Raw genomic sequence first — 17,295 nt, 5'->3', positions numbered from 1 at the left:
GTATGTCAACTCTAAAGATAAAGCTTGAAAGGTAAAATTTTTAAAATTAAAAAAGACAATCAGATAAGACAAGTAGGTAAAATATATACAGTAATTTAGATAGCGATACATTTTAAAGAGAAAACACAAAGCAGAAAAGAGGGGTATGCACAGTCCAGGTGGTGTCTGGGTGAGAAGGTGACTTTGAGTAAAGACCTGAAGGAGGCTGACAGGCCATGGACAAGCCCTTCTTTGTGAAGGGTGTTCCTGAAGCCCAGATGAGATGATGTATTTGAAATTCCAGGCAGAGGACTCAGCATGTGCTAAGTGTTCAGAGGAAGTTCATGTCCCAGCACCTTCTTTACTTCCCTGAACTCCCAAAGATGTATCTACTATTTGGATTCTCCATGGTGACGAATTTATCCAAAGCCAGTTCCCCAATAACCTGGGTGTTTCTCAGGGCCAATTCTCACCTTGTCCATGTCCTATTCTTAAGGAACGCTGGTCCAATTTAATTTGATGCCGAGTCTAAACCAATTAAGAAGGTAAAACTGCTTCAAAGTACAGCCATAACACACTTTTCAAATCCAACGATTATAAATGAACCACTGGTATGGAATTTATCCATCCATCCATCCATCCATCCATCTATCCAACATACAGGTACTGAGCACCTACTCTGTTCCAGGCACTGTGCTAGATGCATAGGATATAGCAATTATCAAAACAGGCAAAGGGACCTGCTCTCCTGGAGCTGACATTCTAGTGGGGAGAGAGAAAACATTCCATATCCAAAATTAATAAGTAAATTGAATAGTTCGTTAGAAGGTGATAAGAGCTAAGGAAAAAAGAAAACATAGACCTGTATTAGAGGGATTGGTAGAAGAGATTACACCTGGCAACGAGCCAATGCCATTCTCGGCTGCTCCCCAAGGCATAGGTTAGTGTGAAGGAGGAAGCTCTGGACGGGGATGTTAAGAAGTCCCCTCCTGACCTGACCTTGTATCCCTCTCTTCCAGGTGCCGCAGCCTGAGTGACCAGACCATGGAGACCCTGCTTGGTGGCCTGCTGGCATTTGGCATGGCATTTGCCGTGGTTGACGCCTGCCCCAAGTACTGTGTCTGCCAGAATCTGTCTGAGTCTCTGGGGACCTTGTGCCCATCCAAGGGGTTGCTCTTTGTACCCCCTGACATAGACCGGAGGACAGTGGAGCTGCGCCTGGGCGGCAACTTCATCATTCACATTGGCCGTCAGGACTTTGCCAACATGACGGGGCTGGTGGACCTGACCCTATCCAGGAACACCATCAGCCACATCCAGCCCTTTTCTTTCCTGGACCTCGAGAGCCTCCGCTCCCTGCACCTCGACAGCAACCGGCTCCCCAGCCTCGGGGAGGACACCCTGCGTGGCCTGATCAACCTGCAGCACCTCATCGTGAACAACAACCAGCTGGGTGGCATCGCCAACGATGCCTTTGAGGACTTCCTGCTGACGCTGGAGGACTTGGACCTCTCCTACAACAACCTACATGGCCTGCCGTGGGACTCTGTGCGGCGCATGGTCAACCTGCATCAGTTGAGCCTGGACCACAATCTGTTGGACCACATTGCTGAGGGCACCTTTGCTGACCTTCAGAAACTGGCCCGCCTGGACCTCACCTCCAACCGGCTGCAGAAGCTGCCCCCAGACCCTATCTTTGCCCGCTCGCAGGCCTCTGCTCTAACAGCCACGCCCTTTGCTCCACCCTTGTCCTTTAGTTTTGGGGGGAATCCACTGCACTGCAACTGTGAGCTTCTCTGGCTGCGGAGGCTTGAGAGGGACGATGACCTGGAGACCTGTGGCTCCCCGGGGGGCCTCAAGGGCCGCTACTTCTGGCATGTGCGTGAGGAGGAGTTTGTGTGTGAGCCACCTCTCATCACCCAGCACACGCACAAGCTGCTGGTTCTGGAAGGCCAGGCGGCCGCGCTCAAGTGCAAGGCCATTGGGGACCCCAGCCCCCTCATCCACTGGGTAGCCCCGGATGACCGCCTGGTGGGGAACTCTTCGAGGACTGCCGTGTATAGCAATGGCACCCTGGACATCCTCATCACCACGTCTCAGGACAGTGGTGCCTTCACCTGCATTGCGGCCAATGCCGCTGGGGAGGCCACGGCCACTGTGGAGGTCTCCATCGTCCAGTTGCCACACCTCAGCAACAGCACCAGCCGCACAGCTCCCCCCAAGTCCCGCCTCTCGGACATCACCGGCTCCAGCAAGACCAGCCGGGGCGGGGGAGGCAGTGAGGGTGGGGAGCCTCCCAAAAGCCCCCCAGAACGGGCTGTCCTTGTGTCTGATGTGACCACCACCTCGGCCCTGGTCAAGTGGTCGGTCAGCAAGTCAGCGCCCCGGGTGAAGATGTATCAGCTGCAGTACAACTGCTCCGACGATGAGGTACTGATTTACAGGTGAGCTGGGGCTGCGCAAAAGCAGGGAGTGCTCTGGCTGGGGAAGCAGGAGGTGATGGGAGGGCTTTGAGCAGTTGTCACTTAAGGCCCTGCTCCCCAAAGCTTCCTATAGGGATCCTGGGGCAAACCACGCCATTTGTGCAGGTAAGAGAGATAGCAAGGACAGCTACAGGTTTAAGAAGAGAGGAACCCACATGGGCAGCCCGAGGAGATGTGTATGAAGGAGGACCAGGCATCCAGGGCTGTGGCTGTGGTATGTGGTCCTATGGCTACAAGCCGCAGAACTTCCTATTTTGAGCCAGAGCTAGAGGATATGCAAGAACAACAGTGGACCTCTTGGCCAAAGGGTATGACCCCCCCCCTAAGAGGAGTGAATCTGGCCTTCGCATGGACTCAGATGCAGTCGTGATTAAGGCTTTGAGGTCAGGGAGAGTAGAATTCAGATCATGGCTTGGCCACTTGCTAGTTATGTAATTCTGCGCTGCTTCAGTTTTCCTCATCTGGAAAATGACAGTAATCCATACATGGAAAATGGCAGTAACCCATAACTTAGCCTGGACACTTGGTTGCAGGTAATTGAACCCAAGTCATAATGGCTTAAAAAAGAAAAGAAAGGAAAGAAAGAAAGAAAGAAAGAAAGAGGTAACATGTTTGCTTGTGTAATTGGAAACTCCAAGACCTGCTCCAGGCTGAGCTAGATCAAAAGCCCCACAAACATCCTGCATTCTTAGAGTTTCTTACGTTCTCTACATTACACTTTCTTCTGGGTTGGCTTCACCTGCTGGTAGCCTCTTTCCCCTATGCAGCCCTAGGGGAAGAAACTTGTCTCTTTCCAAGTTTGTCCTTCTGAAGTCCTGGATGAGCTTCAATTAGCTAGAGCAGATTACGTGAGTTCCAGGGATATTAGAGGGGGGGTCAACCTGTCACCTGTACTGACCTCTCTGGGTGTCAGTCGGAAATGGAGACATTGATGTTGACCTTGTAAATTTGCTGTGAGAATCTAGAGGCCATTTTCTAGGCATGGTAGGAAGGGAGGTTTAAGACAGAAAAGCTGCAGCAGAATTGTTTAAGTCATTCAGAGAGAGGCAGGAGCTCGTGGAGTGATGGATACAGGCCAGAGGCCAGAGGTCTGACCCCACATGCGTTTCCTTCTCAGGTAGCCTCAGTTTGTGTTAAACATGAGGGACATGGCCTAGAATCTTACTGTGCAAGGATGCAAGGAATGCAGTTTCTTTTGAAATCCTGTGTTTCCTTTTATGCATGTAAAACAATTATTCTTGGGAAGGGATCCTGTAGGCTTCACCTACAGCCAAAGTGTCCATGGATCAAGAGAGGTCAAGAACCCTTGATCTGTTGTTGAGGTTTCTTCCAGGTTTGACCTCCTAAGTTGGTGAGTCTCTGGATGGGAAGGTGTGGGAGAGAAGCAGGGGAAGTTCCCTTACCTGACATATGCTTACATGGAATTTCTTTTACCTGTTTTAACTGGAGAGCAGCTTCATTTCTCAGATGGAGTGAAAGCAGCATTAGAACTTAAAAATATGCATATATACATTTGTAGAACGATATTTAGATATAGAGATATAATTAAACTTAAATATACATATGTATATTTTTCTAATTATAAAAGTAATAGTCTTTGTGGCAAATTTGGAAAAGAGAGAGAAATGATAAAGAGAAAAATAAAAAGTATCTGTAATCCCACTGCTCAAAACTAACCAGAGGCTTTTGGCCTCTCCATTTTATTTCAATTCAAAACAATATTTATGATCATTCTAGTGTGTACTTTTGTTTCTTAATTTCTCCACTCAACATTATAGCTGGCTTAGTTCTTATGGTGTTAACATGTATTTCATTTGGCTGTACCATAATTTATTTTACCTGTCTTCTATTGTTGGACATTTAGGTTGTTTACCATTTTTTAATATTAAAAATAATGCTGCAATGACTATCTTTATACATAAATTTATTTGTGCAGCTTCAATGATTTTCTTAGCACATTTTCCTAGGAACTGAATTACTGGTTTAATGAGCAAAGCATAACCTTTATATATTGCATATGAATATTTATTTACCCTCTCACCAGTGGAAGGTGACAGTGCCCACTTTGACCACACCTTTGCCAATTATTGAATATATAATTACTTGCATCTTTGACAGTTTTATAGGTAAAAACTGGAACTTATTTTCATTTGCATTTCCTTGATAACTTATGAGACTGACCTTTTAAAAATATGTATATTTCTTCATTTGTGAATTTATAATATGGTCTTAACTTTGATAAAAAAAAGTGTGAAGGTGAAAAGCCACCACCTCTGAGGCTTGCGCAGTCCCAAGAGGAAAGGACCTGAAGTTTGTGTGTTGGGGGTAGAGGGTGACATTGGTATCAAGTGGCAGCATGCTGAGGTTGCCAAAATGGTGGCCTCTCAGGGGTCTTAGAAACTCTGGGAGGCTCACTGGAGGGGTGGGGGCTATGGTCCTGAAGTCAATGAAGATGCTTTTATTTGGTGATTGACATCCTGGGGACACTAGGTTTATAAATATCAATAAAATGGAAGTATCAGAGTTCTTGGATTTACATAAAAAATGGTACTGAGTTCCTCCTAGAGCATCATGGGGATGAATAGAGATATGGCACAGAAAGCTCTTCAGAGAACATGGGCACATAGGACATGTTCAAGGAACACAAACTGTCATTACTGTTGGTAGAGACGGAAGTAATGGAAATGGTGAGAGTAAGACCATTACCTTGTCTGCCCAACCTGGGGAAGGAAATAAAAGAGGAAGGTTAGATACAGAATTCAGTCTTTAAGAAAACAGACTTCCAAAATTTTAGAGCAAAAGGTCAAGGTGCATATGTAGCAATCACTAGCCAACATTACTGCCCGCTTATGTATGTGTGACATGTAGCTCTAGAGGCAATATCTCATTTAATTCTCCTGGACTTACCAAGAAGTACAGAGGCTGAGAGAATGAAACAGCCAAAAAGAGGCAGGACTGAAAGAGCGCCGGCCTCCTGCCTTCAGACTCAGCCACCATGGCCTGCTGCCCTAACTCCGACTCTGGCTCCAGGGAAATAGGACACTCAAAGAAAGAAACTGTGCATTTTTAGAAAAAAATTGTCCCCATAAAGAAGAAAAGTCACTAGCAGCTGCAAAATGACTCTCTGATTTGCTCAGACTTTGATAGGGAAAGAAAGAAAGAAACAGAGAAAGGGGGGGGGGAAGAAAGAAAGAAAGAAAGAAAGAAAGAAAGAAAGAAAGAAAGAAAGAAAGAAAGAAGGAAGGAAGGAAGGAAGGAAGGAAGGAAGGAAGGAAGGAAGGAAGGAAGGAAAAGAGATGCTTGTATCCAAAGATGAATATTAAAGAGGAGCACACACCATACAGAGAGAGCTAAAGGCAGCCAACAAGGGCTTTTAATCCATGTTCACAGCAAGAGGAGAAAAATGACAAAGGTCTGCTGTTTGAGAAGGAGGTTGCAGGAGACTAGACAAAGCTGGCAGGCAAAGCCAAGCAATTTCCAATAAGCCTCCACCCTTCCCAGCAAGAACAATAGCAGCAATATAATCAGTCCTCAATTAGCATCATCCATAGGTTCTGTGATTTGAGCAATAGGACGTATGACCAAACCAATTTCACCTTAGGCTAATAGATACATATACACAAGAGTTAAGTTCCTTCAGCCTCTATCAATATTATAACAAAACGACATTGTTATTGGAGGACCCGCTGTAAAGGTACAAATCTGCATTGAGAGCTTACTTGCACCAGGCTCTCTTCTAAAAGCTTTATGCATACTAACTCATTTAGTTTTCTTAAAACCCCAGGAGGCCAGGCTGCGCTTATGCCACATATTATGTAAGGAACTTGCCTGAGGTGTTACACGGGGAGCGGGGTGGGGGTGTGGGGGTGGGGGTGGGTGGGTAAGTAGCAGAGACAGAATTCAAATCCAGGCAACCTGGGAAGGACAAGACCAATACTATGGAGCGGGAACTGAAGCTCAGCAGAGATGTATCACACTGCTAGACTAGTCCCCAGCCCCCAGGGGTCACGTCCAGGTCTAAAGGAACACTAGATGAGGCTCCCAAGCCCAGGAGTAGTCCTGAGACAGCATGGACAGAAATGCCTAAGATGGGAAATGGGCAGATAGTCTACTTTTCAAAGAACAGACCCAGAAAACCATAGGATACTAGGCTGGACGTGGACATTCCAAATTCTAGGAAGAATTTTTCAACAGATGGCTGTAAGCCCCTGGAAAAGAACGCTGATTGCTGGGATCTGACGAGGGTTCACAGGAAGCAAATCCTGCCCAATTATTAAGCTGTCTTCAGGAGACACTGTTGGCAGTAGTTCTCAAGCTTTCAATCTGCCTCCTCGTCATTCAGGAGGGCAACACTCCTCAGTGGCATCCCTCCTTGCACCGTGATTCTCCACCAGGCCCCGTCCCAATGTCTCCCCACAGGGAGGTGGACCTGAATCTCTGGGATAATAAGTACACTTGGAAAATGTCCTAGGAGTTTCCAATGGCTGTGACTCACTGCCATAAACAGAGCACATCACAATTGTAGGGGGCATTTGACAAAATCTCACACTGTATTTGGAGCAAAATGGAGAAATGGAAACTGGTGGAGTCAACTTACAATTGACCAATAACCAGATTGATTAATAAGTTGATGTGAACATGCAGGAAGGCTTCTGCCTTGTGCCTTCACAACTGCTTCCATCGCTGTACTGCTCAGTGTATTCTCTTATTGACATGGATGGCAACACAGAAAAATGGGAATTTCTTTTGGCTCAAGGACTCGATTGCCTGAGTTCAAGGTGATGAAAATCTGGCTCCACTGGAATTTTATGTGGCATAGGCTCAGAGTTTTAGTTGATCTAAAAGACATCATGGCTACAAAGTGATGGAGCTGCTAAAAGCCTCCTCTACTTTTCAGTTGTGTTAACAGAAGTAAAGTGCTCAGATCATGCATGGGAGGTTACCATTCTAATCACTGAATCATTCATGCTGGTCAGAGCAACGCTGTAGTACATCTAATACAGATAACACAGTCTCAAGATTCATCTTCTACAAACTGCACTGTATCCAGTGATCCAGTGATTCTGGAAGTTTATGTGTGATGGGCAAAGGTTACTTGGGAGATGCCAGGACTTAGAAAAGAAATTCATTAGCTCCCTTAACTTATTAAAAGAATTTCCATGAGTAGAAGAAAAGAGAACACACACACCAGAGAGAGAGAGAAAGAGCAGGCATCGGCCCAATACAAGAAAAAATTCCAACAGTAACAGCTTTCCATGCCCCTCTCATAGCTCTCTATCTGGCTGTGGAGTGATTTGGCTTCGTATCTTTCTCCGTCTCTAACATGTGCTATTCTTGTGTACTCAACTCCGGACTCCGCAGCTCCTAGTAAGTCCTGGCTCACAACAGCTATCAAGTCAACATTTGGTGAACTGAACAGAATGGAAATGAACATCAGAGCTTCCCAACAGCAGAACAAGCAAGAGCTACCACTAAGTCATGAGCTGCCTGGGCCAGAAGGGTTCAGGCAGAATCCGGCTGACTCCATGCCAGGGCTACCAAGTGGAGAGTCTGAATTTAACGTGTGACTTAAATGAGTCTGGCCCTGTTAGTTTATGACTCTGTTTAAGACTTTTATAATCCCAGGATCAAGACAATATGGTTACCACGGTCGCTAAATCCACCTGCTTTTACAAGCTGGGGCCACTAACGCATCTTGCCTCTCACGGTTAAGGGGGGCCCTGGCTCCTAAGGTTTTGAGTCTCAGGGCCTGAGGACAGAGACAGGGACTTTGGCAATGGTTAAGGTGGTCTAACCAGACCTGGACACAAATCGTTGACAGGTCACCATTGACCCATGCCAAGGGCCCCCAGAAGCCTGGGGAGATGTGAGCAGTGTCTGAAAGCCTCAGGTTCTATTCTACATTCCAGGAAGGGGGAGCAGCAGTCTGTGTAATCTTGAATCATGGATAACTCAGGCTCTCTAATTATCTAATGGTTCTTGCTGACTTCCCAAGGCATTTGCCTTCCCTGAGTTCACACTGCTGAACCGTGCAGGCAGGTCCTGGGACACGCCGGACACACAGTCTACAAGTGTGGCCCGTTTCCTATATGACTGGGGAAGGTGCACTCTCCCATCTGTCAGCCCCAGAGCCTGCCCTTGCAGGAACTGGCCAGCATTAATGGGGACAGTGTCAGTGGGAGGAGAGACCAGTAACGGGAAGAGAAAGGGTGGCCAGAATGGAGTCAGAAAGAAGGGGGTTAGCCCTTCCCACCCAGAAAAAGAAGCAGCCCATCCCAACTCAGCCTCCTCCCTAGTGTGACATGGAAAATTAAGTGCTCTGCGTGTCATTATCAGTCCAAGTGACATTCACAAATACTTGTCTCCAAGAGTCATCGAGAACATCTGTCACCAGGCGTGATGTTGGAACAGTCCCCAGGAGGGCCAGGGGAACAGCAAGCATGCTTCTAAAGCACGGTGTGGAATTAGCCAGGATGTGGCCTCGCCTTCGTGCTGCTTATGAGGCTGTCATTACCTCCATGTAAGGGAAGTAAGGGATTATGAAAAGAGAAACCTTGCAGGTGGGGGCAGGTAGCATCCATTCCATGCCCCCTGCACTCCATCTGCAAGCCCCTCTTCCCATACCATATTCTTCCATGATTCTCAGCCATGCCCCCTACCCTGGGAAGACTGAACTACCACACTGAGTTTTAGGGGGCTAGTGGGGAAGCATCTTTTACTGTTGCTCTGTCTCTTGTCTGGGGAAAGGATAAGGAAGCAGATTCAGACAGTTCCCACCCCATCAATCAATACTTCAGTGAAGATCCACCCACTACCTCATGAAAATATAGCTGTCTCTACCATGGGCTGGAGGGAAATGTACTGATGAACCTGGGATCTTGTGGATATGCGGAGAAACTGATAGGGATAGGTGTTCCTTAAAGGGAGGAGGCATGGCAGGTCCAGGACCGCCACTCATTCGAGAAGGTTCTTTGACTCAGCTGCTTCCCAAGACATCCCAGCTTCCACTGAATGGGGTGGATTGAGCACCCACAAGCAGAGGAAGAAAAGGATATAAAGGAGGAAACTGGGGTGGATTGGGAAGGGGGAGGGAAACTCCCCAGCAATTCCCTGGTTGGAGCCCAAATCAAAATCAACCTGCCTTGGATTTTATTTTTCTAAATATTTCTAAATTTCTTTCATATTATTTGAAGGTTGGAATCTGACATCCACAAGTGGGGATGGCCAGGACAAATATTATACCTGTTTTATAGATGGTAAAACTAGTCTCAGATGAACTGAGGCAACTTCCCAAGGTCCTACAAAACAGACTAGACATGTAGTTTCCCAAGTCCAGGCACCATGCTCCGGGGCACACCTCAGTAACACCCCACAGAGTTTTTGTTAAGACTAAAGACTTGGGCTGAGGGCAATAACTGTTATTTCTCTTTCTGGGAAGAATGGGGTAAGCCACTGGGAGTCTGATGGGATTTCTTTCAACTTTACCATCTTCCCTCACATTTTTAAGGTCCAGTAATGTTGGAGCAAAGGGGAACAAGGGTGCCAGTGAGAACCTTGGATCCCACTCAGAAATAGCTCCCTGGGACAAGCTGGCAGAAACTATAGTGAAGATGAGGATTTCTGGGTTCTAGGTCTCATCTGGTGAGCCGTTGTGAACTGACCATGTTGTAAGGCATCGCAGAGGAAAACGAGTCTGGGATCAGAAGTTGAGAGCGGCAATTAGGAGGAAAGCCTAATGTGACTTAAACTCATAGGGTGTATGTCTCTCATGTAAAAGAAATACAGTGGAAGAGAGTTTGGGTCTAGTTTTCTGTGCAGCACAACCATCAGGGGACCCACTTATCTTTCTGTTCTGCCATCGTCAACACAGTTTCTGTCCTTAAAGTCACCTCATAGTGCAAAATAGCTGCTGGAGCTCTAGCTATCACATCTCCTTTCTACATATCAGGAACTCTGTAAAGCTGAAGGGCAAGAGAGCAAAGGGGAGGGGATTCTCAGAAGCTCTAGCCAGTAATTTCATCTTATATCTAATAGGTCACAACTGCCTGCAAGGGAAGCTGAGAAATGTAGTTTTTTAAACATAGGCATAATATACTTCCAGTAATATAGAGAAAACAGGAAGGCAGCTAGCACCCCTAGAACCCGAGTTTGCACCCCAGCTCCGCAATTTACTAGTCCTTGTCCCGTGGGAAAATCATTTTACTATTCTCAGTCTCCATTTTTCTCATTTGCGAAGCAGAAACGGAGATTTCTTTCTGCATATTTCATATATTGTGGTGGGGACTGAATGAGATCACATATTTGAAAGTGCATCTTTGCTAGTCAGCTCTGAAGTGCTGGAGCATGTAAGTACTTATTGTGATTAGGAGCCTGTCCACATTCCCTTCTTAGCCCACTGTCTTGTCCTTGTTCTCCAGGCTGCCTCTTCAAAGCCTTACTCCAAGAGAGCTGTAAACCAGGAAAATGATCTGATAGCATTTTAAGATATTTAAGACAGCATTTCAGAAATTTTTGTTGTTCAACTGGGAACTCTGGGAAACCCAAACAAGTGAATCTCTAATGGTGGAATTTCAAAACCCACAGTAGGTTTATGTATTGAAGAGATGTTTTTTAGGGGTGCCTTCCAGGAGTCATCTCAAATCTTATCACCACCTTCTCTTTGTGCCCTCTTGCTCTGCACAAGAAGATGACACCACTTAGATTAAAAAAACCTCCAGGGTATCTGTTCAGAGGTGACTAACTTCTCTACTTGTCATTCTTCATCACTCTCAAAAAGCTCTGGCTGGAGACATCTCTGAAGACAGAAATAATTAGCAGAGTAAAGGGCTTAGTGTGCATCAAGTCTGCCTCTTTTCTGAAATGTGTTTTTTTTCCTCACTAGAAAGGGAGAACCAGAGTACCAGCCCCTTGTTAATTTTATATATGTTTGGTTAGTTTGGCAGTGAGGTGAGGATATTGTTTATTTCCCACTAGAAAAACACCAAAGAAGGTTCACAGAGGGAGGGGTTGGGAGGAGGAATGTCTGGGGCTTTCAAGGCTGGTGGTGGCAGACAGGAGAATAACAGCAAACACTCCTCTGACTGCTAGATTTTCCCAAGCGCATGCACAGCAGCCAGCTCCCCGTCAGCCTCGGTACAGCTCTGAGCAGACCTTGGGTGGGCAGCAGTAAAACTGGGTGTTCTGAGAGAAAGCCCAAGGTTTCCCACCCCCCAGCATTCTCCAGCCCTGGCTCTGCACTTCAGTCCCCTGGGGAGTTGTATGACCTCTCTCCAGGAGATCCTGAGTCAGCTTGATGTGGCACCCACCAGACCATCAGTGATGTTAAAGTTCCCCCAGTCATGCTGATGTGCATTCAGCATCATGCCACTGTACCCAGTGAAATCACAGCTAGGGGGTTGGTCTCCGAACTTCTGGTGAGGGTAGAAGCCAGAAGATCTGGATTCTAGTCCCAGCTCTAACATGTCTCTCTAGACTTTGCTTCATCTATAACATCAAAATAAAACCCCTTCAGATGGGGGTACCACCAAAGAGATAAAGTATGGGAAACACTTAGGAAACACAAACATCTTGTGCATTTTAGTTGCTGAAGTCATTTTTCTTATCCCTCAGCTGGGCGTGAGTGACTGAGATGGGCGTAGTTTTATGGCGCTTCACAGATACTGTATTTTTCACAATTGAAGGTTTATGGCCACCCTGTCTCAAGCAAGTCTATAAGTGCCAGTATCCCAATAACTTGTGCTCACTTCATGTCTCTGTGTGACACTTTGGTAATTCTCACAGAATTTCAAAATTTTTACTATTATTATATTTGTCATGATGATCTGTAATCAGTGATCTTTGTTATCACTATTGTAATTGTTTGGGGGCACCACAAACCATACCCATAAAATATGGAGAGTTTAATCAATAAATGTTGTAGGCGTTCTGACTGTTCCACCAACCATCTCGTTCCCTCTCCTCAGGCCTTCCTATTTCCTAAGACACAACAATATTGAAATTAGGCCAGTTAATATTGCAGTGGCCTCCTAGTGTTTAAGTGAAAGGAAGAGTTGCACATCTTTCACTGGGTATCATGAACTACCAATGATTAAGCTTAGTGAGGAAGACATGTTGAAAGCTGAGACAGGCTGAAATCTAAGCCTCTTGCATCAGTAAGTCAAGCTGTGAATACAAAGAAAATGTTCTTGAAGGAAACGAGAGGTGCTATCCCATGAACAACAAGAAAGTGAAAGAGCTTTACTGCAGATATGGAGAAAGTTTTAGTGGTGTAGATAGAAGATCAAACTAGCCACAACATCCCCTTAAGCCAAAGCCTGAAGCAGAGAGGAGACCCTAACCCTCTTCAATTCTATAAAGGCTGAGAGATGAGGAAGCTATGAAAGAAAAGCTAGCAGAGGTTGGTACATGAGGTTTAAGGAAGAGGCTGTCTCCACAACATAGAAGTACAAGGTGAAGCATCACATGATGATGAAGAAGCTGCAGCAAGTTATCCAGAAGATCTAGCTAAGATAATTAAGGAAGGTGGCTACACTAAACAACAGATTTTCAATTTAGACAGAACAGCCTTCTATTAGACTTCCATCTAGGACTTTCAAAACTAGAGAGGAGAAGTCAATGCCTGGCTTCGAAGCTTCAAAGGACAGGCTGACTCTCTTGTTAGGAACTAATGCAGCTGCTGTCTTTAAGTTAAAGCCAACACTCATTCGCTATTCTGAAAATCCTAGGACCCTTACCAATTATGCTAAATCTACTCTGCCTGTGCTTTGTATATGGAACAACAAAGCCTGGATGACAGCACATCTGTTTACAACATGATTTACTGAATATTTTAAGCTCACTGTTGAAACCTACTGCTCAGAAAAAAAGATTCCTTTTACTACTCATTGACAATACACCCAAGCTCTGATGGAGAAGTACAATGAGATTAATGTTTTTTCATGCTTGTTAATACAACTTTCATTCTTCAGCCCATGGATCAAGGAGTAATTTTGACTTTCAAGTCTTATTATTTAAGAAATACGTTTTATAAGGCTATAGCTGCCATAGATAGTGATTCCTCTGATGGATCTGGGCAAAGGCAATTGAAAATCTCTGGAAAGAAATTACTATTCTAGATGTCATTAAGAACATTCATGATTCATGGGAAGAGGTTGAAATAGTAATATTAATAGGAGTTTGGAAGACATTGACTCCAACCCTCATGGATGACTTTGAGGGGTTCAAGACTTCAGTGGAGGAAGCAACTGCAGATGTGGTGGAAATAGTAAGAGAACTAGAATTAGAAGTGGAGCCTGAAGGTGTGACTGAGTTGCTACAATCTCATGATCAAACTTTAGTAAGTGAGGAGTTGCTTTTTATTAATGAGCAAAGAGAGTAGATTCTTGTGATGGAAACTACTCCTGGTGAAGATGCTATGAAGATTGTTGAAATGACAACAAAGGATTTAGAATATTACATAAACTTAGTTGGTAAAGCAACAGGAGGGTTTGAGAGAATTGACTTCAATTCTGTAGGTTCAATGTGGGTAAAATACTATCATACAGAATTGTATGCTACAGAGAAATTGTTCATGAAATGAAGAGTCAATCATAGCAAACTTCATTACTGTCTCATTTTAAGCAATTGCCATAGCCACTCCAACCTTCATCAATCACCACCCTGATCAGTTAGCAGCCATCAATATCCATGTAAGACCCTCCAGCAAAAGGATTACAACTCACTAAAGGCTCAGATGATGGTTAATAATAAAATATTTTTAACTAAGGTATGTACATGTTCTATGTATAATGCAATTGTACACTTAATAGACTATAGCATAGTGTAAACATAACTTTTATATGCACCAGGAAACCCAAACATTCATGAAACTCACTTTATTGCAGTGGTCTGGAACCAAATCCAGAATATCTCCAAGGTATGCCTATACAAGGAAGTTGGAATTATTGGCTCTAGACAGGAGCTCCTGTTACCTCCCCAACCATCACATCTCTGAGCCTCAGGCCTTTCATCTGAAGAATGGGAATAATAACTGCCCTGCCTACTTTACAAGTTTGTTGAGAAATAGAAGATGTCAGGCATGAAAGAAGAGCATCTTTATAAAATGTGAAGTGTTCTAGTAACAGAGATATGGCTACAACCCCTTAACCAAAAGTGGGAGTTGGTTTCTGTCATGGGACACAATCCCAGAGGGAGGTAATTCAGGGCTGGTATGATTTTTCTGTGGACTTCACGGACTGAGGATCCTTCCGCAGATCACCTGCACTATCGTTAACATGTGGCTCACTGCTCCTGTGCTGCTGACACTTCCAGCCAGGGACCTTCTCTGGGTTGTTCGGCTCACAGGCAGGGCAGGCCCAAGTGCAGAGGAGTTGGTGTTCCCAAGAGCAGCCCCAGCCTGTGACAGAGGGAGTTGGAAGGTTACTACCCCAGCTTCCTCCCCTTGGGGGGAAGAAAAAGGAGGACAACTGAGTCATGTTTTATACTGCCACCCAGAGGGCCCCAGGAGAACTGAACTCCAGCTGCCCACAGTGGTAACTTGCTTAGCAAAACACCCTGTGTGAATCTCCTTCCCCATTCCCTTACCAGATGGTTCTGAGTTCACCTCCCACAATAAAGTACTGATACCGGAATTCTTGGCTCAGGGTCTGCTTCTGGGGAACCCAAGCCTCTCCCATGAGTCAGGCCCTTTAGAGAGCCTCCCAGAAGTCTCACCCAGTGTCTTCTGCTTCTCTCTCATTGTGTTACCTCCAACCTGCATTGGAGGCCAAGAAAGGTAGCTGTTTGTTCAGGTACGTTGCCTCCCCAAATAAAATCTGGGCTCTGCTGGGAAGTTAAGAGAGGAGAATGGGTGTCAGGGAGATGTACAACTGCCACCAGGCTGTGGTGAAAGCATCGGTGTCATTAATGTTTCATGGCACCTGCCCACACAATCCTGGAATCCAGTAGCCAGCCTGCAGCTGAGGCCAGCCTGGGAAGGAAGCTGATCCGGGTGCCTTTCTGCCTTTCTGTCAGTGCTCTGTTGTCATCTCTGAAGACACTGAGTCAGAGCAGCCAAGAGGGATGCGTTAGTTCTTGCCAATTAAGCCTATGGTCTGGCATGTGTGTGTGCGGTGGGACTGGCCACCCAGGGGTGACAGAACGGTTCAGGACGTGAAGTCAAATCAGTGCCCATCATCTTCAGAGTCTCAGAGGTGGGGGAGTGGGGTAAGCAGGTAGAATCACATAAAACTACCAACTGATGTGTGAAAATAGGGTGAAAGCCAGGCCACAGAGATGTATAATATGGATGAACGAGCTCGTTAGTTATTTACAAAGGAGAGCTATTTCCAGCTGGGGTGGGCTGCAGAGACGGACTCTAACTTGTTCTGTGGCTGTGGGGCTGGTGCTGTGGGTGGGAGTATGCATCCAGATGTGGGAGCTAACTGCCACTGCTTTGTAAAGAAGATAAGTGGTTGGAAATTAAAAATCACGGGGAACTATTAAACACTTAACCTTCTAACTAGGTAATTAGCTAGTGATGGTACTAAGTTAAAGGGCTTCTCAGTTTAGTAATTAGTCACCTAGAAGGTTAAAATGTAAATGAATTGTGTGGTGAACTTTATCCCCTTGAGACTTTTTATGAGTTAACTGAAGTGAATTCACATGCTTGACTTGGGAGGGGTATATTCTGTGGGTGCTCTCTGGCTCAGGTGGATTGGAGTATAAACTGTATCTTGCATGTAGGTGGCATTTGGAAGAAAGAGGGGAGGGGGTAACTGCTTTAGGTGGAACCAGTGAAGAAAGAGACAGAGGCAGAAAGAATCAGGCCTGGTCAGGTACCTGTGTGGGCTCCTGGAGTATTAGTGAGCTATTGCCACAGTAATGCTTCATGACAAGCAACCTCAAAATCTAGGTGGACCTTGGCCAGGTGGCTCAGTTGGTTGGAGCATTGTCCTGTGCACCAAAAGGTTTCAGGTTCTATCCCTGGTCAGAACACGTACATAGGCTGCGGATTTTATCCTGGGTTGGAGAATGCACTGGAGGCAACCAATTGATGTTTCTTGCTCTCTCTTTCACGCTCTCTCTCTCTCTCTCTCTCTCTCTCTCTCTCTCTCTCTCTCTCAAATCAATAAAAAGACACCCTCAGGTAAGGATTAGAAACATTGAGGTGACTTACAACCACTAATATTTAATTTTCTTATTTGTAGGTCTACAGATTGGTTGGCGTTCAACCAGTCTCAGTTGGGCTGGGCTGGGCTGGGCTGGGCTGCAGGATACAGGTTGGTTTAGACCTTTATGTGTCTCATTCTGGAGCCTAAGAAGGGAGACCATGGCTATGCTGAGTATGTTCTTCTTATGGTATTAGCAGAAATGTAAGGGAGTGAACCCAAATGGAAAAGCCAATGACAGGTGTTTGCTGGCATCACACCTGGTAAATCACATTAACCTAAGTAAGTGACATGGCCAAGTCCGAAGTTAAGGGGCAGGGAATGAACTTCATGTACCATCAGGCCATTTTATTACATCAGGTACCATTGTATTATAGGGGAGCGAAGAAGCAGGGCCAACAACTCAGTCTCCCACACCTGGTTTACCTGGTGGAAAGGCTATGTCTAGGGCAGTGGTTCTCAGATCTGGGTATAATCAGTCACCTGGTGGACTTGTTAACACACAGATGCAGGACCCTACCCCCTGAGTTTCTGACTCAGTCTGTATGGAGTGGGGTCTGAGAATCTGCAGTTCTAATCATTGAGCAGATGCTCTATGTCTGGGGACCAGACTTTGAGGACCTCTGGTCTAGGGAAATAATAGTCGTTTTGTTCAGAGAGGATGGGGGAGGGCCTTGAATGTCTAG

The 17,295-nt window shown here is 45.6% G+C and overlaps 1 protein-coding gene across 1 annotated transcript in view; it reads left to right on the top strand.

Annotated features, from left to right (window-relative positions):
• Window positions 1-17,295, top strand: part of LRFN2 (leucine rich repeat and fibronectin type III domain containing 2) — a 177,874-nt gene that overhangs the window by 136,769 nt on the left and 23,810 nt on the right. The window contains exon 2 of the mRNA XM_090282353.1: window positions 999-2,423. Coding sequence (XP_090138479.1) covers window positions 1,024-2,423 — 1,400 coding nt within the window. The 5' untranslated portion in view covers window positions 999-1,023. The remainder of the gene's footprint in view (window positions 1-998; window positions 2,424-17,295) is intronic.

The sequence above is a fragment of the Furipterus horrens genome, unplaced genomic scaffold, assembly GCF_987537825.1.
Source record: "Furipterus horrens unplaced genomic scaffold, mFurHor1.1.pri manual_scaffold_6, whole genome shotgun sequence".
NCBI classification, from domain to species: Eukaryota; Metazoa; Chordata; class Mammalia; order Chiroptera; family Furipteridae; genus Furipterus; species Furipterus horrens.
The sequence above is the reverse complement of the archived record's forward strand: the minus strand, read 5'-3'. Positions and strand labels throughout refer to the sequence as shown.